At 35.7% G+C, this 24,860-nt stretch overlaps 1 protein-coding gene across 3 annotated transcripts in view; it reads right to left on the bottom strand.

Annotated features, from left to right (window-relative positions):
• Positions 1-1,013: 1,013 nt before the first annotated feature.
• Positions 1,014-24,860, bottom strand: part of NLK (nemo like kinase) — a 70,681-nt gene continuing 46,834 nt past the window's right edge. For 2 of the 3 annotated variants that reach the window (XM_026070195.1, XM_026070197.1), the window contains 8 exons: positions 18,120-18,226; positions 16,133-16,218; positions 14,981-15,190; positions 10,350-10,451; positions 7,038-7,124; positions 5,116-5,314; positions 3,092-3,185; positions 1,014-2,567 (listed from right to left, as the gene is read on the bottom strand). In XM_026070195.1, the coding sequence (XP_025925980.1) occupies positions 2,513-2,567; positions 3,092-3,185; positions 5,116-5,314; positions 7,038-7,124; positions 10,350-10,451; positions 14,981-15,190; positions 16,133-16,218; positions 18,120-18,226 (940 nt within the window). In that variant the 3' untranslated portion in view covers positions 1,014-2,512. Of the gene's footprint in view, positions 2,568-3,085; positions 3,186-5,115; positions 5,315-7,037; positions 7,125-10,349; positions 10,452-14,980; positions 15,191-16,132; positions 16,219-18,119; positions 18,227-24,860 lie in introns of all 3 variants that reach the window. The other variant, XM_026070198.1, reaches the window with a different exon arrangement.

The raw sequence follows: 24,860 nt of genomic DNA, 5'->3' as shown, positions 1-24,860 counted from the left end.
TACATTTACAAAGCTATGTGTCAAAATGAGAAGATCCCACAAATAAACTCCACATTTGTACTGTAGTCTTATGCTGAAGGAGAATAAAATGAGCAGACTAAAAAATGGCAGTGAACTAATGGAAACCAGTTCAGTAACAGATAACCATGAAACAATAATGACATCATCACCCCCAGTTCTAAAAGATGTTAAAATTTAGCTCATAACAATATGAAGTCTTTGATGAAGAGGTATGTATACATGAGTCACAAACAATATTCATGCTAGCGCCGGGAAGAGAACCCATGCTAAAAAGGCTGTTCTTCCCTTTATATCAGTTTATTTCTTGTGAAATCTTGAAGCTTTAACTAGATAGTTCAATTTGTTTGATATTTAAAAGAGTCATATCCATAAAACATATGAACATTTTTTTCATTCATATTGTTACAACACCATTGAATGATGCATTCTTTGCATTAGTAGTATAGAAAACAATGAAAACATATATAATGAAAAAAATTACATGAACTTTGCAAATTAAGTACAATTATACTTGAATGAATCTCTTTCAAACTCCCTATAAAGAGCAAGTCAGTTTCTTGTCTTGATTTTATCTGCAAGTTTTGCCTTTATTCAGGATCGAGCTTAGAGATTAAATATATATTTCATAAAAAATCATATATACATGTGTATATATAAGCATATATGTGTGCGTGTGTGTGCAGGTGTAAAAATCAAAACCATGCCCAAAACAATATATTGTAAACTCTTTTTACTTGCATTCCTTCAGACATTATTCAGTCAAGACTGAGACAACTGATTCTTAAATAAAGGTGGGAGATCAGGAAGGAAATAAAGATAACACCACTTCTTTTTTCAAATGTCACATTTAATGTTTTCACCACTGTACTTCAAATCTACATTTTACAAAGTGACCAGCAAGTGTGCCACATTAACTGACCAACCTCTGAGATTTTACCTTTCATACCAGTGTCTTCTTGGGCTCTTTTAATTAAACACGTTTCTCATTCAAGTGAATTGAAATGCTTCAGTTGGTTTTATTCTCAGGAGCCTCATAAAAAACAAAGATATTGCACCATCTTTGTTCAGTAATTCAATGTTTGTCTCTTTCACAGCAAATAATTACTTCATTGAAGTTAAAACTTCCAAACATAACTTACTAATAGTCTCCAATTTCAGCTCAGATCACTCTTGTTGAAAATACTCTGCTAAATACAGATAACTTACAATAACTTTAACAGTTAATTGTCCATAACAAACACCACGGTTTTTCTCCAGACCAATGCTCAAATTTTAAGACCACCCTTTAGTATTTCTTTGTACAGGTGAAAAACAGTCTTCAATTTTCTAGTCCTGTTTTAAATATAAAAGTTGGAAGGGACATTCAAGTTTCAAGTCTCCACACTGAACTTAAAAAAAAAAAAAAAAAAAAAAAAAATCATGTGGAGGTAAACAAACCAAGTTGTATACTCCAGGAGGTAGAGGCCTTCAATTTGTGTTCATATATACATATGCACAGAATTCAGTGTTCCAACAGAAAAAGAATTAGCCAAAAAGTAATAAAAGTTATTTACTACTGTGACATTTCAAGACTTCCACAGCTTTGCCTAAAGACACGAACACAATTAACATAATTCCCTATGTGCTTTTTTTTTCCTTTTCTTTTTTCTTTTTTTTCTCAACTGTCCAGTGCAGGAAAAAGTTCTCACAAAATTTCACAGACCTAAAATGTGCAAGCTAGTTTCTCTCTATACAGCAATGATGTCAGGGATCTCTGAAATTAGCCCATACATGGAATTATTTACACACATAGAAGATGCATGCTGGGGGGTTTTATGTAAGAAAGAGCAGAAAAACTTCTAATAAAAATAGATTAAATATATATATATATTTATACTGGGTAAGGAAACAGAAGTTTAGTCTCTCCTAGTCACAAACTCATTCTCTCTACTCACAACATTTGATTTTAGAACAGCACACATCACCATCACAGCTCTAGTGAGAAGCTATTTATAGGATTTGATCACCAGGTGACGTGCCCACTTAACGTGGTCACTGTCACCTGATGTGACTTCATGATTGGTCGCAGTCAAGTTTTCTGTATTCCTTAGTCTTAGAAAACCCAAAATCTTCAGGAATGGCTCAATATCAAAATGTATGTCTATCTTTTTGTACAATCTCACTTCAATAAAAAAAAAAAAAAAAGAACAAAAAAACCTCCCCAAATTTGGTTCAATTCTGTTTGTTCTGAGCTGAGCCATCACAGCTGCACTAGAATTCATAAAACACGTGCAACTCTGGGTAAAATATTTTCTTCTAAAAGCACAACCACTTTACAAGATTAAAAGTCTAGTACATTTCTAAATATTATTCATATTGTACAAGTAGTGGTTGTTAATTTAAAACTTCATTAGTAAAATTACAGTACAAGCATGATTAACCTCCAGAATTGCAAATCCCAGACTCCAGTGGAAAGCTACATTACATCTTCAGTAGTATATTATCTTCCACTTTATTCCCAAACCAGTGGAGATGGCGGCATCTCGGATGGTTGAGCAACCGTGGAACTAGAATGCAAGAGACAGAGAAAATCAGTGTTCATATGCAATAGATAATAGACAAGAAAGTTAATGCTTGACTAGCAAGCAAAGATTTCAAAGGAAAGAAAAGAAAACCCCCAGACCAATAGTCAACAACACTGACAACGAATACTTCAATACACTTTACCTATTTTTTTTTAATGATTCCTCACCTATCACTGTCAGCCATTTTAATGTTTTTACAATGCAGTTTGACAATGAGAATTCAACTTGTCAATCTGTCAATTTAATTTTTACAGGCTGATTTTTGTACTTTCATGTATTTTCAAAAATACTACTTGAAATTTTTGCACATTTTACTTAAATTCAGCTTTACCTTCAAAAAAGTACTTTCTAATGTAATCACTCACATGCTTAAAGTATTCTTTGCAGCAGTTACCTATGGGTCTTCCCTACTTTTATGCACATAAAATATAAAAACATTTTGAATGTGTGACTTGTGTACTACTAATAAATGTGAATTAGTATCAGATGTGATTACATACAGTTACCTAATAAAGCTCTTAAAAGCAGCAGACTGAGGGTTGATGCAGAGAGGCACTCTGTTTCCTTTCTGCTGTTCCAAAATGAACTGATGAATTATTTCTGTACGTGAGAGAAAGACAAAAACACCATACCATGTAGATTAACACTTTTTGCTTCAATAAAAAGCAATCTGGAGTGGAGGAAAATAGTTTCCTTCACTGAAAGTATATTTTAGTAAGGATAAAAGAAGTTTCCTGAAAAGGAAGATAAAAGAAGTTTTCTAGTTTTCCTAAATCTAATCTGACACATTCAGGCTCATACCTTAAATTCACAGGGAACTTTTATATGCACATTGAAATAAACGTATGCAAAATAAACCCCCAATCACTACTATAATACTAAATTGACGATAATCAATTACAGATTAAATTCCAAGAATTTTTAGGATATAAATCCTTGAAAGACAAAGAATTCTCAACTTGAACTTGATTTGCTAATACTGAGAACACAGTTCTATTATTATTCATTAGTGGTATGTAGTGGTATGTAGTGGTATGCAAGATAAAAATAAAAAAAAAAGTATCCAGTCTAAATGCTTAGTCCAGTTTGGTGGTAGCAGCTAAATTCATGAATCAAGCACAAAACTGCCACTTGAGAAGGTTAAAACCAAAAGTAAATTTTCATAAGGAAAGAGGAGCTCTATATGCAGCTGCCAGACAAAACATCTTTTTATGCATGCACCCATGTACACACACACACACACACACACACACACACACACACACAAATGGAGCCTGGGAGGTTTGGAAACAGGCTGCTCTTCTACATGCAGCAGCAACGAATGCCAGAACAGAGTTCCATACACCTGGGTAGTAAGTTAGAGACAATGTGCTGGAATTTGCATTGCTGTCAGCAAACCTTCGTGGCAGTTTTTGGAACAAAAGATTACAGAAAACATAGCAGAGCTATGTAACCCACTGAAAAGTGATGGACAAAGAGAGAAGGGAAATGGAAAGAGTAACAGGATAAAAAGAAAATGATGTTATGTGAAGTTGTAGAAACTATAAATGTGAATTTCAGAATTAAAAGTTCAGGATATATCTAAAATAAGTCCTGTTATCATGGCAACATTATGGAGCATTTTTTCCTGCATGATGGAATCATTTGTTAGAAACTGATGAGATAACACATTTCTCCTGTTTCAGAACATATAGCTCGCTTGCTCCTTTTTGTCTAATTAGCATTGCCACTAAATAGAACCTAAATCCCTACCAGTATTCTAATATTGTACTGCTCTCGTAAAGGGACTGCTATCCTGATTGGATCCGATTTCAAAAGAAACAAAGTCTGTTTTATGGCCTGTTTGTTATGATGGAATCAGACTCCAAATCTCTATGCCAGAAAGTAACTGCTGGTGTTCAGTAACTGTCTGCACTCGTAGTTTCCCCTTCCAGGCATCCAGACTGATTTTCCTCATGACGGCATGTCGAGACCCAGAGTGAGTCTTTTATATTACTGCCAGAACCACAGAGTGGCATCAGCAACAGGGCTTATGACAGCAGCTGCCTCAAAAGCACTTGACATGGACATACCAATATGAGCAGACTGTGATAGATCAGATAAAATTAAGTGGGAGAACTATGAAACTACTCAGCTTCTGTTACTTGCTGATGATGCTGACTTTTTCTGAGGATAATTATCACGATAACACCTCCCACCCCGAAGGGGAATGACTGTGATTTCCCTTTCACCACCAGCACAAGACAGCGAGTGGCGTGGGGAATGTTGGCTCCAAATAAGAACCCTATTAGGGTTAGAAATCAATAGACTTCCAAATGACAGCGAGCGTGCGTGACATCATCTTATGTCAGAAAAACAGCAAACAGCTCTGTTCTTTTAGTGTAAAGAAATTTGTTCCGGTATCTACTATGGAAAAATATCAAAAAAACCCTAGGTTAGTAATTACACTCAGATTGCCTATCCTAACTATAAACTACTAAAGGATGGAGCAGGAAGATAAACCCAAATGCAAAGGTTAACCACTACTCACCTTTCACTTGCCGAACAGAACTGAGGTTCTTTTCAAAAGTGTCATCAAATTTGGGATTAGTGATGGGTTCAAAATCACTGGTATAAACTCTTCCAGTAGATGTGGAAAAACAACATTTACACATGCAAGTGTGGTATCGCAACCGCCCTTCGTCAAGATACGGGTGAGCTAAGGCATCCTTAGCAGATATTCTTTTGGACTGAAATATTGCATGGGGGGGGAAAAAGACATTTTCAGAAGTACTGAAACAGTCTACAGAATACTTACTCATCTATTTATTCTAAACTGTTTTATAAAACCCAAACCACATAAAGAAATAGTTCTTAGGAAATGTTTTTGCTTTGCAATCACTTTACCACTAGGGGGAACATTTTACTTAAAAACAAGCACCAAAGCTAAAATGACATTGACCTTTTAGTACAATAGCTAATGATAGAAAATGCTTCTAATATGATTTTGGAAATATGTTTTACAATAATTACTTTTTCCAGATAACCTTAATATTATGAATGCTATAATAATTAAAACAAACACCAAGAATTTTAATGTTAGCAAATACAGTATTTTGTAGGTTCATATTCTGCAAAACATTTTAATGTGTCCTTAAGTACATATCTAAAATAAAATACAAATTTAAGCCTCACTGAGAACAGAATAACTAAGAATATGACATAAGGAGTTCTTAGGAATACCTTACAGATTAAGTTTCAGAAAACCAGTGGTGAAGGAAGTACAGAAAAGGTGCTGGTCAGAGCAAAGGATTAAATTATAAAGTCTATTTCCATGTCACTGAGACTTTTGTGTGCATAACCCAATAAAAGTACTCAGTCTTTCCATGTGTCCAATACCATCCTGTCTAAAAAGGAGAATACTATCTGCTTCTAAAGTATAGCAGATAGAAGTGCTATTGAAAATGCAAGGTACAATAAAATCCTTTGTTATAGGTGAATTAAAAAAACCATGTACATAGAAAAAATTTACTTGCTCAAAAGCAGTGACAAAGCTTGAATTAGAATCCAAGAATCCTAATTCTCAATACATTTTTAGATGTTATCTTCCCTCCTGAAATAAATATCATCTGTTCTAAGGCGCTGTCCTGTTTCTTTAAAAAAAATCAAATCAAAACAAAAACATATTTATTTCAATTTGATTTGTGGATACTAGTATTTGGAAGGTCAGCAGTATTAAAAAGAAAAAAATTAAGTTTGTTTACATAAAAGTTATTATTTAACTTTTCCGTGGTTTTGTTCAGGAAAGCAGTCAAGATTTTTTTTAAATATCAGAAGATACTTCCTTCTGAAAATTTCATCAACTACAAGCTTTGTCCTTTGCAGTTCAGTCAGTTTGCCTRTTCTTTATTTGAAGGGATTCTACTGTTAAGATGAAATAACTGAGAAGACTAATTCAGGTATCAGGTTTTCCAAAGCCAGTTTTGTACAATAAGCCCAAGAGATGAAATCCAAAATCCACGGCAACAAATTTCTATTAGAAAAGCAGACACGTGGTGGAAAAAAGATCCTATTATGCGACTGTGGAGATGCACAGGAATTTTTGTGTGTGTTGAAAGACCATGCACACCCACACGTCTCTAATTAGAACTGCATCAAAATATCTGATGTTCTGCTACCTACACCTAGCTAGGAGAAGATGGAATGATTCATGAACACCCCCATATCTCTTACTCTATCGTATCCCTCTTCAAAAGGCCACTTGATTTTAAATGTGAAACCCCCATTCCAGGGGAAAATTCATTGACCAGTTATAAGATGACTCTTATATCCTTCACAGAACTAAAAGTACTAAAATGCAGTCTAGAAGAAAATCAGTTAAAACAGTCCTTACCCACAATATTCATTTAAGTAATGGACAACAAAACATTTCGTAAATCGAAAGGTATTAGATTTATTTTAACTCATACTCACTGGATCAAAGACCAACATCCTGCAAAGGAGATGAACTGCTTCATGTGTAGCTTGACTGGAAAGTGTATATAGGACAGGAAGGGATGGCTATAAGGGAATAAGATAAAGAAAAGTACAAATAGTTGTCGTGTCAGCTCAGTCAGTAAGAAAATAAGGTTATAGCATGTATTACTTTATAGTTACCATAGACAAATATCCTGCTAAAAAGGATGTGCACTACCTACCACTTTCCAGCAAGATTATAATCACTATTGCTAAACTCAGCAATTCTAATAGACAGTTAATTGGTTATTTTTTCCTTAGTTGAGATGTAATCCCTGGACAAATCTATACTTCAAACACAACATTTACTACAGAATAGTCACTGCTGCAACCGCAGTACAAACCTACAACGCAGTATAACGCTTTCTCTCCCTCCCTCATAAAAATGAATTTGATAAAACCAACAGCCAAAGTCATCAGTTACTGATGAGTTACAAAGCCAACAAATTTTAATTCTTGGTGAGCTACTGATGTAACAGATGCTGAAGAGGTTTTAAACAGTTCCCTATAACCATGATAACAAAATTAGTAACAAATTTTGTAGTGTTCCCTTCAATCATAATCATGAAGAAGAAGGCTGGATGGGACCAGAACAGGTCTTCAGTGCATGATTTTGCACCTTAATCAGTATATTTCAGTACTTTTACCAGGAAAGTCACTATCATTTTCATTTTACATCTAAGTCATATGGCAGTAATAAAACATAGTGCTCCTTAATCGCCCAGTATTTCCTATCATTATACTATTCTTTGCCTGGAAATTTGGAAGCCTCTTGAAGGGTCTGCAACTTTAATTTCCTACAAAATTACCTGTTGTAAAATTCTTAAGTATTTATTTTCAGTATTTATTGCAAATGCTGTGTCCATTTTTCTAGAAGATTTTTATTTATTTATCTGTATATACCACTTTAAACCATAGCTGCTCAGAGAAGGTTTGATTATCCACATCATTTCCAGTATTTCATTTTTCTGATCTCAATCACTGCCAAATTATGGATTATTTTGCTTTTCTTTTCCCAGCCAATCCATATCTAACTGGAAGTGACATCTAGTACAATTAAAACGACCTTCAGGCATACAGTGTTTTAGATAGAAATAAACAGGCCAACTACAACAGCTTGAAGGAATGGGGGTGGGGGAAAGGGAGGGTTCAGTGAACTGCACCTTGTTTTACAGTGAGGTACTGGGGCCTGAACTGCATGTTGAAAAAGTAAGAGCAGCCCCGAGGTTGATAAGCTCCCTGAAGGAAGGCGTACGGCGAGCAGTAGCAGCGCGATGCTCTGCTCAGGCCCGCAGCATTGCGACTGCACAAAAACACAGCCTTGCAGGTACTTTTCTCCTGTATTTCCTCATCTTGCTCACGCACACAAAAGCACAAGAGCCCGTCCGTTCTGCAAGCTCCCAGTTCCAGCTGAGAGCGAAAAAAATATTGTGGTACAAATACCCAAGATAAAACAGATTTTAAAAACTGGCTATATCCGGYGCTTGCTGGGAATATGAGTACATAACCTTCCTCAGAGCCAGGAATTCGAAGGCAAGTACAAATCTCCTTAGCAATAAGTGCTGTAAAGCAGATTGATTATCCAGCTTCGAGCATGAGGTCAACCTCTTTTCCAGTCTCAGCAATATAGTCAGGCCCTGCTAGTTTGACAAGCAGATAACATTCTAACAAGATTTTACTTAACATATTAAGTTGCCATTTGACAACTTTTAACTTCACATATTCTCTAGCCTGAAAGTCTCCTTTGACTCTGAAATTAAATGTTAACACCAAGATAGTAAAATGCAAACAGACATATCCTCCCTCCCCCCCAGGATTCCTAAAATGTTGGAAGAAATACTGCTTGAAGTTTACAAAATAAAAAATAAATTAAAAAAAACCTTTAATTTTATATATCATCTATTTATTTTAAAGCATTAGCTATATCCTGGACATTCTGGAAAGGGGTCGAAAGACCTTTTTTTTTTTTTTTTAAGCCATAGCAATGTCAGATTCCAAAATAAAGTACCATGTTTTCCTATTTACATTATTTCCATTTTCAAATCTATGCATAGAAAATAGTAGAATATAAAATAAGTATCCCAAAAATTTGTAAAGGTATTCAATTTCTTTAATGGAAAATAAAGTTTTAATTCTCTTTCACTATAATCTTCCTGAAAATGCATCAATAATGCAGTTGAAAAAGTTTTTGCTACTTGATAAAGGGTGCCCTATGGCCAGTGCTTAAATTCACAAAACCACATTCCTATTAAACAACCAAACAAAAAAGCCCCTTAGATTTTAGGCCAGGCACTGCTGCAAACAAAATTCCGAGTAGGGAGTGTGTTACTGTCCAAATCTAATACTCCTAAAATTTTCATGATTAAAAAACAAAAAAAAAATACCCCCCCACACCCTCCTACTTCTGTTCTCCTCCCACGAAAATTCAAATAGGATTCTTATTAGCTAGCGAATGCAGGTGTTGGGAAGAGCCATTAGGGCAGGAAGAATTAAACAGTGTGCTCCGCTAGGGTGTATGATTAATTAGTACTGAGATGTGGGAAAAATATACTGGCCTGCTGACAGAAGTGACCAAAATATTTTGCTGAAAATATAACAAAGCGTTTGAAAACTAGCCAGTATATTTATGGGACAATATTCACTGACAAAGTTGGACTTTATATTAAATTTGCATGGATCCACAGGATTTCCAAAACTGCGTTAATTCTACACAGATGTTTAACTTCTAATATGCTTGATACTGTCAATACAGGAGTCTCTATGGAGCTTTCTGAACTGTACTGTTAATTTTAATTTATGTCTCTTGCCAATATTATCACTTAAAATAAGTATCTTCTTTTAAAATAATTATCGAAACACTGTCTTTCTAAAAAATATATATATATACACACACACACATATATAGGAGACAGAAGCCAGAAATGCACTTTACTAGCAATAAACTGCTTCGCCCCAATAGCAGCTTGCATAACTACACCTTTAACCAGTGCCACTGCAACAACAAAACAACTTTTGGTGAACTTGATTCAGTTTGCAGTTAGAGATAGCCCTGAGATTAAATATCCAAATAAAACACTTAGGAACACATGTATGGTATAAATGCCATACCAATGAATTTTTTTCTGGCCTGAGAATTTAACCAAGACGTAAAACAGAATGATGATATGGCAGTAGAATCCTGCCCAGAGGAAATCCTAGTTTATGAATGCCAGCTGAAGGATAGGCCTGACCAAGTGCAGAGCAAGCCAGGAGATTAATATCAAGCGCTACCTGTTTGTGAGGACCCCTGAGTATATGTGCCTTGGCGCCTTCGCAAGCCGTCCTCATGGCTTCCAGTGACGGTGTTCCCAGCAGGTCTGTGATCAAGTCCAACTGCAAGTACAGAATACAGATATTTCAGATCTTAGACATAATAATATTTTTCACTATAACAGCAAATTCTTGAGCTAAAGTAAAGGACTTTAAAGAATGAATCAGCTGGAAAACACTATTTTACCAATAGTAAAGCTAAAGAACATTAACCTATACATTTAGTAGATAGCAAATGCAAACATTCGCAACTTAACTGAAAAAGTCCTAACAGAAGTTGAGTTTTAAGTTTGGGAGTTTTCTTCTTTACTGGTTTAGTAAAACAATTTGTTGCAATTTTAAAAGTCGATTTTACATCATTATRAAAATTCTTAAGTACCGTTAATGTTGTGTTATTCATTTTAAAAACTAAATATTCTCGACTGCATGTCAGCATTGCATCCCAATATACCACACAAAATGACCCCAAAACCAGGTCAACTACTATTTTACATAAAATATTTTGCCGTCAACAGAAATAAACTGTAGAAAAGGGGAAAAAAAAAATCACAGAACTACAGTACAAACATTATAATTAAAATTCCAATAGCAACAATTTGAGATATTAATTTGAGCAGGAGTACTAGACAGGTCTAATCATTTTACAGAAAAGATTAAAAAAAAAAAAAAGGGAAGTATCATTAGCAGGACCTTCCATAATTTTTTTTCTAAATTAAGTTAATTAAATGTATATCATTAGGTATTTAAGCTCTGTGCGTTCAATTCATGTCACCTGTGTAAATTATATAGATTTAATTAAAATGAGAATTACTTCATCTCATTTGTAGTATTGCTGGTGTGAAGAAATGCTAAGGTATTGAAATGACAAACTCAGAATGGATGAGGAAAAAAAATATATATATATATATATCTCCAGCACCAGAGAAAGGAAAAGTGGTGGTGCTGGTGAGGAACATGATAGTTACCTGAAAAAGAGCAAAGATGATGCTGTGGTTAAAACTTGTATCAACTTTAAATGACATTACATTTTGCTCACATTTTTAATTTTGGAAGGCAACACACAAGCTCTTACTTCATTTCTACAAGCATGTGTGCATACCCTCCCACAGTCAATAAAAACAAACAAAAAAACAACAAAAAATCCTCTAGAAGTCAAATAAATAAAAAGAATCTAAAGAGGCAGTGGTGAGATCAGCACCCAAGTCCCAAGTGCCCCCTCAGGACCTCCCTCCCCTTGAGCCAAGGGGCCGTGGCAGAGCTTTCCTCCGAGAGCACATCGGTGCTCAGCAGCGCGCAGGCCTGTACGCCCCCGAATCGCTCACTTCGACTGCTGGTATAAAATAGCGAAAGGTGATTCCTGTTTGCACATCAACCTATGTTACTCCTCAGTCGGCTTGTTCTCTTCCTCTTTCCCGCTCTCCAGCAGAAATACCAGTCTATAAGGTGCCTCAGTGTACATGCAACTTCCAAACTGGATTGCACACATGTCCTCTTATTTACCCTGGTAACATGGGGCCAAGACTATGGTTACTTCATACAAGAGTGACGGCAAAACATCTGCATTTGTAAGCAGGTGGAAAGCTAGACAGGAAAAAATCCTGAACCGTGAGGTTTTTCACATGTGGAAAGTATATATTCATGCTAGCAAGGAGGAGAAGCAAAACCAGCTAGTAGCAATTCTAATACTCCAATGACAGTTCACATCCTCAGTTCATGCTGAGGCAACCCTACCATTTTCAGCAGTGCACTGTATTTTACTAACAGTTGCTCCCAGGATTACTTATTATTTCCCAAATCACGTTATTTATTTATAATTTTCCTCTTTCAACCACGTTAATTTTTTCAGAATATGGATATATATCAGATTTTCTTTTCTGYGTCCCTGATTTGTATCCACAAAAATTACAAACAGATTAAAAAATCCAACCATCTTTTAGGAACTGATTACAAATAAGTTCATGGTCTTAATCTGCCTTTTGCAACCCTGGTACCTACAAAACACTCGTATCACAGCTACAACTGATATTTGTGTTGGTTATTTTCTCTGTGCATGCATCTGTGCTGACCTGCCAAACACGGGCTACGAACTCACCAGAAATGCAACCTCGCACACTCCCTACCGCTCATGGGAAACAGCTGCCCCAGGCCGGCAGTATTTGCCTGATTCTCCGTTCCATTTGGAAGGATCAGTGTCAGGAGGATTTGGCTTATTGTCTCAGGCATGTGAACTGTTTTCTTAAGGAGGATTAAATAATAATCAGAAAAACAGGATAGAGACTAGAGGAACTGCCAAACCTGGGAAGGTGGTTAAAACTTAGCACGGTACTACCTGCCTTTTACGTAACAGCGTACAGACTATTCTTTAAAGCAAACAGAGAAAGGCATTTGCTCCCACAGATAATCAACAAGTGAAAGGCCACCCATCCTACACCACAGATGCACTAAAGACAAAATTAGACTTAATTAAATGTTTCTGGAAGTATATCTAAAAATTTTTAACTTGTATTTGCACCTTTAAAGATATATTTTTAAATAAAAATAGAAAGATAATATACAAAAATGCTAACTATTCTAAATAGTATTGATAAAAAGCAAAAATCATAGAAGCTAGGAAATACTGTATTTGAAAGTGTTTCTAATTATGTAATCCTCCATGTAGATTATATCATTTCTTTTTGTAGTATATTCCATAAAATCCTTATCAAAAGATAGCTAAGGTAACTTCAGTAGCCAACTTAAGTACCTTCACTGCTTTCAACACGCTACTTACCAAAGTTGAATTTACCAAAGTCATCAGTTCCAAACTGTTTTATAATTTAAAGCTTTATTTTTCTTTATCACATATTTGAGTTTAAAATTCCAGTACTGTCAGTTTTAAAACAATCTCTTATCCCTTATCTCTTTCAGGAAAACTTCAGTGTGAGGATGGCTATACTCATGTCAGAGAGTTTTTGCTGGCCTAGTTAACTCCACCGGGTGGATGGCATAATCATCTTTAGTACACAGTCTACACCGAGGGGCTCAGCACAGGTATGAGGAATAGACTGTAACAYAGACCAGCCCAAAGCACTTATATAGACACTATTCACCTTTGAAGAATACCGAATTTCTCGGAAGATAATAATTAAAGTGTATATGATGATAACTACTTAAACCATTCTCCTGCATACAGATTATAAAAGATCCAGGAACTCTCAACAGTTAACTTGATTCAGTTGAAGAGTCACATAAAGCGAACAACATAAAAACATACATAATGCTATTCCAGAGTTACCCGATGAATGTCTTTGCACTTTAAATTTTGAGTAAGATGGCCCAGACTATTAAAATCACATATGTGTATAGCTTATTGGAATGCAATGAAAGATCAAAGATTAGAGCAAAGAGGGTCATAAATACTTTTGAGACTGGAATGGAATAGCTATCAAATTTAGCTAGCTGTTATGATTACATTAACTGCTTTTCTCCTCTGTGTCTCGTCACAAAGGCAAAATAAAGACATATCCTGGTGATCCTATAACATACCAGCGCTCTCTAGAGTGATTAGTATGTTCCTCCTATGGGAACGCCTCTGTGGTGACATGATAGGTACCACTAGACAGGACACAGCATTGGAAAACAAACACACACACACACACACACACATTTTAAATATATGAACATTTAAAATAGCATTCTAAGGTAAATAATGTCTGCCAAAACCATGAAAATATTATGTGCAAAAACAGGCAAGAAAAGTATAGAGTTTGGAATGACTGGAATGTCTCCTTTAATGAAAATTCGGAATGTGTTTTTATTTCTTATCTATTTCTTTATTTTCTTTTATTTCTTTATTTCAATGCAAGTAGTCTCGCAATTTTACCATTACGTAATTCCTAATTTGTAGATGAATTAATACTAAGAAAATTCAAGAAAACAAACATTTTTATGACAGCACATCTTGTTTCACCTCTTAGATAAATGCATCCATCCCTAAGACACTACTGCAGACATCATTTTGGAACCCACTGCAAAAACTACTTCAAGACTATCAGAGATATATATATATTACATCAGTTTGCTTAGTGTTAGAATGGTGATGACATATTCTGGTCTATTTGATGTTTTTATACCTGGCAATAACTATACAATATATAAAAATATTGACTATGTTCTTACGTACTCAAACATTGCTAAAATGAAGCAGTCTGACCAATACTACCAACTGACATTTTAAATAGTTCAAGGGTCAATACTGTATCTCCAGTCATATATTGACAGACACTTACTACTTTTTCATATTAGTTGTTACAAAAAGCTTGTTCCCAGTTATAACACCCTCACCTTATCTCAAAAAAATGCTACAGTAGACTTTGATACTGCAACGAATTACAGGAGATGATGAAAAAAATACACAATTCAAACCCTAATGTTAATAACCACTACCTTTAATACTGTCTGGAAGTGAATATTTCAGTGTTTCAAAATAGCTTGTTTTTGCCTGTGTGCAAACCAAGCAAAACAAAAGCAAGTTTGCAGTTCAATATGCATCAGTATAACTGACTTCATGAAATTATCCAGCAAAAGATGTTTAAAGGGAAATTTAATTATACCTGCTGAATGGGACTCTGTGCCTGAAACAATATTCTTCGCCCAAGTAATTCTGCAAAGATACAGCCTACAGACCAGATGTCAATAGCATTGCTGTAGTGACGGCTGCCCATCAGGATTTCTGGAGCTCGATAATACTGAGTGACAACTTCCTGAGTCATGTGACGAGATTCATCTAATTCTTCCACCCTGGCCAATCCAAAATCACAAATCTAAATTGAGAAGGTAAATAAAAAAATTAAAATAACCAAAACACTTAATGCATTTCAAATAGGTAACCTTTTGGTAACAAAGCAGGAAATTCCAAACCAGCATTTAAATAAATCAGTTAATCTGCTGTAACTGCATAAGCAAAGGGAAAGGGGAAAAGGAAGAAGTTATGCTACTTTATTCCACATCCACTTAAAATTTCTACAATTTTATTTGAAATCACAGCATATTCAGTTGCAGTTACAATATTAATAACCTAAAAGATTTTAAATTCCTAAACAAATTTGCACCAAAAAAGATATATTGCAACCYCTAGGTTCAGAATATTTCATCCCAAACCACATTTCATTTGTTCATACGTCTCAAAAAGTTACAGAAAGATTCAGCCTTCTCTGTTGTTATAGATTTGTGGCTTTTTCTTTTTTAATTTCTTAAACCATAAGGCTTAAGAAAACACAGGCCAAAATTTTCAAGATTAGAATGTTTAGCAAATCGGTGTAAACAAAACTTAATTTACTGATAACTGGGATTACTATACAACATGTCTAAGCCCTCCAAAATTACACATGCCTAAGAAATTGATGGAAGAGTTTAAGCATTTTACATTGCCTTTACGCTGACTAGCACACTGAACACTAACATTGCAGTACCTCAAGAAACTGTCTGCCCTTCTAAACTGCTGAGGGCACAACAGTTCACACTCAAGTCTAACAGAAAAAAGCTTCTATCTTGTTTCCACAGATTTGGGGAGAGGGAGGCAGAAGAGGGGAGAGAAAAATGTTTGTTTCATTTATAGTTTTGAAAGAATCTGTGGGATGTCTTCTTTTAAAATGACTTYACAGAAAAATATTCATATTAAATGTTTTCATTTAAAAATAAAATAACATCTGATTTATAATGAACAGCACATACATATGTACATTTTCAATAAATTTAAGTAGCACCTTAAGAACACAGTTGCTGTTCACAAGTAGGTTCCCTGGTTTAATGTCTCGATGTAAAATGCCAGCAGAATGTAGATATTTCAGACCTGAAATATTAAATGAAATTAAAATAAATACTTTTTTTCCCCCTTCTTAAAAAAAAGTTTTTGGCTGACAAAATTTTCCTGAAAGGCCTTGAAACTCTTGGTCAGCAAAGACTTCTCCATTTGCTCATTTTTACACAATTCTAATTTCAAGTCCCTAGAATACACTCAATGAATGGATAAAACTTCTGGAGTATACAAACTAGACAGATATATGCATATATATATGTGCATAAATATGCACATATATATATGCATATTTTGCTCCCTGGTTATGCAGAGGATACTCAGGTAATCATGATAATGCAATACCAACATACAGCTCCCACTGCTCTGTCTTTCCCAGTAATAATTTTAACTTCTGCAGCACTAAAATTTGACTTAAAAATTTCCTAAYTGACAACTGCTCTTAAGAGACGAGTAAACTCAGATTAAATCAAACCTAGTTTGCATTATAACTCCTTTTTCCCCCCTCCTGGATATCAAGATGACTTTCTTTCAAAGTAATCATGAACCAGCAGCAGATAGTATAAAAAGGGGGCTAAAAGAAAACAGCCCCAAACTATAGTAAAGCCTAGGCCCTTTTCTTAATTTTAATAGTGTGAAAATTCAAAGCTAGAGCTAAGGAACTCAGGACATCTGACTGCAGTGATTAGGGATGTTTCTAAATTTTACATGGTTAGGAAAGAAAGATAACCCATTCTTCCTGTGTGCTTTTGTAGTTCCTGAAGCCAAAATTCTGGGGTGGGGGGGTTGGGGGGGTGTTCTGTTTTTTTTTTTTTTTTTTTTTTTTTAATAAAATGAAAGTAATACAAAAGCACCTCACTAAAAAGTTTAATGGAAGAAAGTATATCAGCAGGAAGTTGTTTATGCACATGAACTACAGTAGTAGACAAGGCACGTAAAATGGAAAAATGACCATACTTCAAATAGAATTGGATAGAGCAAATAAATAATAGCATTAAGGTGGGCAACACTGAGATCTCAGGTCAAGTATCTGGGCAAATGGAATAAGAATTGAAGTAACTCTTGAACAAACTTCAGCTGACAGCTCTATATTGCCATTTTGATAGAAATTAAGAGTTTTGAGTGCTCCTCCACCCATCATAAACTCAATCACAGAGGCACAAATACCATGTGTATACATCTTTGCTTTAGCACATCAGGTACTAGCAGCAGCCAACACTAATTCTGGATTTTAGATTTCTTTGCTCTGCTCTTTATGAATGTGATCTAGCATTTATTTACTACCAGATAATATTGACTATTTATTTTCAGTTTATTCCAATGAAAATATCAAATAAAACCAATAGAAATCAACTGGACTAACAATGACCAGATGTTAAAAARTCAAGCACAATAACCGAGCTTATTATTTGGACAAAATATTTTCCACATGGACCAGAAAAAAAAAGTTGTTTAAAATCACTATTGTGGTAAATCATTTTACCTAAAAATCAAACTTCATTGGACAGCTCCCTAACAATTTAAATTAGAGCGTTCTGCAAAATACTTTAAGGGGTTATAGTGGCATATATTTATCATTTTGGCTCAGTCTAGGTGTCCTTTCCATACTTTGATTCAACAAACATCAGAGGACTGCTAAAACGCACACATCTCCCACCTTCAAGGCTCTAACAGGCCTTTAAAAACAGCCTCTGTAGCTGAAGTGTTAAGTATTGCCATCTTTATCTATGTACTGTGATGGAAGGTAGCAGGGCTGCTCTATACTTATAACAAGAATAATTAATGCTTGCTATTCATTCATAACATTAGACAAAAGATTAAGTTTCCACAGGAAACTTATTCAAGATGAGGATGTCTCRAGAATAAACATTAAGAAAGAGAGAAAAAAAAATAGTAATATTATATAATTTTCATTAATTTTAAAATAAAAAAATTACCTCTTAAAATCTGGTAAAGAAAAACTTTGACATGATCCGAGCTGAGTGGCTGAGGAGAGACGATAATCTTATGGAGGTCACTCTGCATCAATTCAGTGACAACATATCTTCAATTTATTAGTTAAGGCAAAAGCAGAAAGTCCAGCATATAATCTCTTGTAACATTTATCCCAGCTCACAGGAATTTGAGCTCTTACAGGTCAGAGGTATAGAGTAACAAAGAATAAAGCTTCTTCATGAAACAGAGGTCAAGTTTCTAGGCTCTTACAAGAATGAAAATAAAAACTAGGTTGTGAAAGAAAACAGATTACTCAGTAAAGTAGCATTTGCATTAATGTATTTGTTACAAAGTTATTCCAAAGTCAAATTACAACTCAGAAAATAAAATAAAATACTTAATAAAATTAACAATATTTTGAAATTYTTAGATTTTTCCTTAAGAACTGAAAGCCACAAATTAAAGGCAACTCAAGTAGTGTTTTCAGAGCAGACRTACATGAACATGTTTTAACAGAGAAACTGGCAACTGCAAGACCAGTGAAAATCTCACAGGTTGCTACATGACCAGTAATGCAGACTCTTAGAAATACGTATACCTCCCTAAATCTACCCGGTACCCATTATTTTACCTTCTCAAGCATCAAATGCACACACATACAAACCCTGGTCATAARGCCTCTTCTGAGGCTTCACCTTATAACAGGTGAAGAAAAAAACCCAACTTCTATCTGCAGGGAAAAAAAAACCTACTAGAAACCACCATTTGATGTACAAACACACCTGTGGGACGCAGCAAGAGTCAGGCCCACTGATAATTTGCACAAACAGTTGAAGATGCTATTTCATTCATGAACAACATCGCTAAATAAGTTTTAATTTTGAATCTATAGTTCAGAATAGAGTTTGAAGCAAAACCATAGCACCTTGACTTTCAATAAGGGGTGAACTTGCAATGCTGAGAATTTTGAAAACTCTTAGTTTAACTTTTAAAAATCAAACAAGCTTGATAAGATAATTAAGAAACACTACATGCTTACAAAACTACTTTTAATAATCCTATTTGAAAAAGAAAAAAAAATCTCTGTTTTGCTGTATTTATAACACTCATGGCTGGAGAGGGCAAAACACTGTGGTAATATGTTAATTGATTTTTTACTTTATAGTAACGTATCAAATATCTCACTGAGATTCCTGCATTAGGCATTAAACATTATGAGACACACCAAGCCCTGCAATGTTTAAAATTGAGACAAAATTGAGACAGAGAGGTAGTGCACCCTGCCAAGGTCATACAAACAATCAAGGACAGAGTCGGAAATAAAGCTCCGTCTCCTGGGTCTCAGTCGAGTATCCCCCTTGGTGAAGCACATTCATTTGCAGTTCAAGGTAAAGCAGCAGGCAGCTCTCCCGGCCTTCCACGCATAAAACTGATCCTCTGTAAGAACCAGGAACAGCGCAGTTACCTCCTCTGACCGGGTGCTACGGAAATGCTGAAGTGCGTACAAGTTTGCCTGTTACTCCGCAGAAAGAAACGGGATTTTGTTTTATATGAGAAAGTTACATGCTTTTGTTTCACTTGCCCCCCATATTCACCAAGAACAAGCTCTGGTAACGTCATGAGCTCATCTACGTTGTGATGGTATTTTCAAGAGTGCTCCATCTTGACCTTCTCTCTGAAGCCAGTGGGAAGCTAATTAGGTCGATGCTGAGGGTTTTGTTCTCTTTTTAAATCTCACCATTATCCTGCAGGAGTCTATCAGCTGCTCAATGCTTTTTATAACCAGCTCTGTTACATTCAAAGTCTGAAATATTGTAGTGAACCCTGACCTCAGTTAAGATATTTATCTCTTAGTAACATGGTAAGCAAGCCAGCTTCAGCCGAAACTACTTGTTCTTACCATTATCAACAAATAATTGATCAGCACAGGTCAGGTTGCACGTATAACAATCTAGAGAAACCTTGCATCCTCCTTCCCTTCCTGAATGAACGTTCTTCTTCCATCTGTTGCTCTACAAACCATACCCGTTCTTAAAAAATTCAGCCACGTTGTTCATCTGCCATGGGCACACCAAGCAAAAAACCATTTTATAAATAAAACACTGCCAAATTTTTGACTAAAACACCCCAACTTAGAACTGTATTCATAAAGAATTTATGAACATCTCTTCATAAGAAGAAAAACCCAACCCTGTAGCTTCATAAATTTTAGTCTTCTAATTTTTCTGTTCCTTTCACAAAGACCTTCTTAAATATTTATGCCAGCCTTTTTAAATTTGTTTTTTACCTTATGGCAGCAACATATCTTACATTTCATTTTTAATGTATAATATTCAAAAATCCCAAAGCAATGCGCTGCACTTTATTATAAAGATTTCTGTTTTGCTACGCCACAAATCCTCCTAAACCTCAATCCCTAGCATAATGTCTCCCAGATGTCTCAACTAGTTGCCATGCCAACTAAAGCAGCTTAAATTAAATGAGGGCCTGAAATGGCACCTGCACCACTCCAGGTCTGTTGCGCATTAAATAAAGCTCTCTTGACAGGGGCTCAGAGGTGCCATTAACTTGAACAGCAGCTATCTGATTATTGTCTCTAGATAATTTAATGAGGGTCTCTAAACAAGAGTGAAAGCAGCACTTGCTTGATGCTCCCGCCTTTTACAAATGTGGCAGTTTCTTAAACAGCTGGTGCACAAGTGGGTCAATGACTTTACTCTGGCCGGTACAATAAATGTTTAACCAAAAAAATCTCCCTCTCTTCCTCCCCCCCCCCTCAGCCAGCCAACCAACCAAAAAAGACTAACCTAAACTTACGGGATTTCAATCAACTATTCAAACAAGTATCTGCATTTTTCTTTTTTAAATTGATACATAAAATATGCTGGCCATGAGGTGGTCACTGGAGCTGTAATATGCAGCTAAACTGAACACTACTACGAGATAAAAATTGCTGCTGACAGCAGTAATTAGTTAAGTAGCTGTATAAAATTAGAACTACAAATGTACCAATTTGCTTCAGAATAATTATCAAGGCAAATGCACAGCACAATAGAACCTCACTTATTCTTGTTGACTGGGAGACCTGCTGAATTGGTAAATTTTACAAAGTGACAAGCAAATTCAGAAAAAGGAATACTACATCACAAAGCGTACTTTATTCTCATAATGAATCAGACCATTCTTAATTATGCCTCTGCATACTTCATAACTCAATTCTACAGACACTTTTCCTGGGAAGAGGCCAGCATGTTGTGGACACGTTACGTGGTAGATGGGTTAGCAGGATTCTAAAGCAAGAGGGGAAGCATGTAGCTGCTTGATACAGCAAGAAGTGATTTAAACAATCCACGAAGAAGCATGTTTATTTAAAAAGTCATATATTTCAAGATTTTCTTTAAAACGGGGACAATGAGGATTTTCTCCTATTTTAATAGGTTAATATTTCTTTTCACTTTAGGATCATATCAAACTTAGTTTGTGATGCCATCTCTATTCTCTTCTAACTCTTTACAGATACAATAGCTTCCAGGTACAAATATTTCTCTAACATCCTTGTTTCATATAAATGTTCAAATGATGAAAAAAAAAAATCCAAACAAAAACAAAAAAACACAGTCCATGTAAAAATAGCTTAAGGAAAATTAAAAAAATTTAATGAATCTAGTACTTGTCTAAACTCACTTTTATGTTTAAAACATGCTGGCATTTTCTCTTGTATGTGAAATTTAGTAATACAAATAAGTGTATTTGCTGTGGAATCACCTCTCTTACGCAAGGTAGAAATGGCAATCTATGGCACATGTCAAAGGCTACAGACAAGCAGTAGCAGAAGCTTTTTGGAGGGGTTGGGTTTTGGAGGCAGAAAAACAGATGTTTTTTCATAGCTGGAAGAAAATAGTGAAACTCAACTTTTGTGTAAGGTAAGGGCTTCAAGTTCTTGCTGAGTTTCTAATATASAGAAAATTCAGCCTGCACACTGAGAGGAGCATCTAGGTGAAGCAGCAGCTCCCATATCTCCTCTCGTGCTCAGTCTCAAAACGCAGCAGGAGCTGGAGTTCCCAGCCTTGCACATCAGCACCATGTCATCAATCAGCTCTGAGTGAATGGCACTGGTATTAATCACTTGCAGCTTAATATTTCGTACTACATTCAATAAAATGAATATTTGTATTCATGTATTTGCAAAATGAAGCTTGAAAGCTCTGTAACCTGTATTTTGGGAAACACAAATATGGTCTGGTATGTCACACCTGCAAGATGGTTCAGCCTTGCTGTGACAGATATTCTTGGCTGTATACTGTGGTTAGCAGTAATAAGACATACAGGCTCTCTGGTTCGAGTGAAAAACACTCGTTGGAAATCTTCTCCTTAACTAGTGGAATGGTGACCGAAGCACCATTGCCTGGAAGTATGGGGAAGAAAGGGATGGCAGGACAGAGTTTGCAGAATACAAAAATAAACTATACTACTTCAGCATTAGTTTCAAAATTCCTGTAGTTACTTAATTATTTAGGCTCAGGATTAACTGAATTTGATATTCAAATGAGAAATATGTCAAATGTTTGTGCTACAAGGCACTTCTTGCAGATCATAGTTTTGATATTTTACAGTGCTTATGGACAGATGCAGTAAAATTATCAAATACTTCCATGAGTAGAAAAAAAACCAAACCAGTGCAAATTAACGAGCAGTAATCGTGTGGATATTTGACTGACTAACCACTATTGAGAACTTAATTCTAGAAATAGCTTTTAAACACATTTAAAAAGATGCAACACCAAATGCCAACAAATACTGTGAAGACTTCCTATACAAAGTTAACATTTTAAAACCTTTTTTCATAATGTCATTTCAGTTTGTTCAACAATCAAATCACAATCCTTACATTAGGATTTAAGATAATTTATTGAGTAACTATAAAAAGTTTAAAGTAGGGGGAAAATCTCCATCTATTTTTACTGAATTATTGACAGCCAGGCACATATGGCTAGCAGATTCTACTTGGAAGGTAACTGCTAAGAATACATGATAAGCAACTTAGAAACCTCCCTGGTATTTCCCACGTGTACACAATCTTCTGGATAGAAATAATTTCATATTGATGCATATCAGGGAAAACCATCATAATACCAGTATACTTAGATACAGTATATTAAATTCCACAAGTAACTCATTCTCTTACTAAATGAAAATGACATGGAACGGACAGTTTGGAACTAACACCCTATTCATTTTTTTGAACAACTCCGAGCTGTTAGCTAGTAATGCAGTACAGCCTTTGGAACTGGCCTTTAGATTTACTTCCACTGTGAGAGGGGACTGTGAACCAATGGCACCTACAGAGCAGGATTCTTATCAATGAAACCTCTTCTGCACAAGTTTATACGGYGTCCATGTAATACTTCTGCCTAATTTAAGACACAGTTTCTGGGCTGGGGGTCGTACTTGCACCTAGATAAAACAGATTATAAGAGTTACATTTTCAGTTCCAGGCAACATCATCCAACCAGATTTTGCAAATATTGGGATAAAGGTATTGCAGCGTCACTGCTCAGTAAAGCAAACTTTTAACACAAGGCAAGAGACCATCATATTAGAGAGAGAATAGAACCATTTTGGTAGGCAGTTCATTCAAGCAGACATCTAGGACTCTCTCTCATAGAGTTTCCTGGTTTGACAACAGTAACACAATACATTCATTATCTGTTAAAGGTACGTCATGCTACTCTGCTCACAACAATTCCCAAATGYGAGCTGCAATTCTCCTCAGTGCCTGATCCGCCCAGAATATAAACTGCTGCAGCCACAGCTGCGAAGTGGCTGCCCGCAGGCCTCTACAGAATGTCCTCAACCTCGTGGTCCTCGATGTTCCTGTCCAATTCTTCTGCGTGTTGGCCCAGAGGAACTGGTCACAACGATAATTCAGAAAGCTACTTAACAAAACAAAAAAAGAAGCCCTTTCTAAGGATGCCGTGAAAGAGCAGGAAGCCTAAGCACGCTCTGCTCGGCGCCCCAACAGTGTTATCATTGTCCCTTTTACTGGCTGGAGGAACCAGATCTTCCCTTGTCTGCGTCAGCCCTCGTCCGCCCTACACATAGGACGGATTTGCTCCATAATATGTCAGAAAACAATTCTGTTGCTTCCTAACACGATCAGTGGGAAGGAGTCGCTGCAAACCTTTTCCTTTAATGGTATCAAATTCTTTTCAAGTCAGTATGCAAGACTGACACACGTTATGCCTTTTCAGCTGCTTCTAATACCCACTTTAATGGAAAAAGTTTTCTGAAAGTTTCTATAGAAGCTTACGATAGTCCTTAAGGAAGAGAAGATGTATTTCTCCAGTTAAAGAATTCAGTATTATAATCAGCTGAAGAAAATTGTGTAAATCTAGACTACTGAAATGGCCACTGAAAAAAAGACTGCTGTAATTCAGYGCAATCGAGAATTAACAGATATGGCTCTGTGTAATGAAGTGCTTTTTAGATGCCCTAGCTAAATCAGTGAGCCACTATTTACAGTTACAACTGACATGCTTTAAAGCCAAACCAGCAGATATGTTGATGGTTGATGGAATATGCCTCAACCTTCAGCTTAATGATGCATTTTGAAAATCCCAAAACAGATTCTACAGGTATTTAAAACTATATTCGTAGTGCTGGTAAACCAGGGTTAGTTTTCTGCTGGGGCAATAGGTGYGTAAAATAAAGGAATATCATGAAGTTTGTACTCCTGACCTGGA

The sequence above is a fragment of the Apteryx rowi genome, unplaced genomic scaffold (genome assembly GCF_003343035.1).
Source record: "Apteryx rowi isolate R43461 unplaced genomic scaffold, aptRow1 scaffold_307, whole genome shotgun sequence".
NCBI lineage: Eukaryota > Metazoa > Chordata > Aves > Apterygiformes > Apterygidae > Apteryx > Apteryx rowi.
The sequence above is the reverse complement of the archived record's forward strand: the minus strand, read 5'-3'. Positions and strand labels throughout refer to the sequence as shown.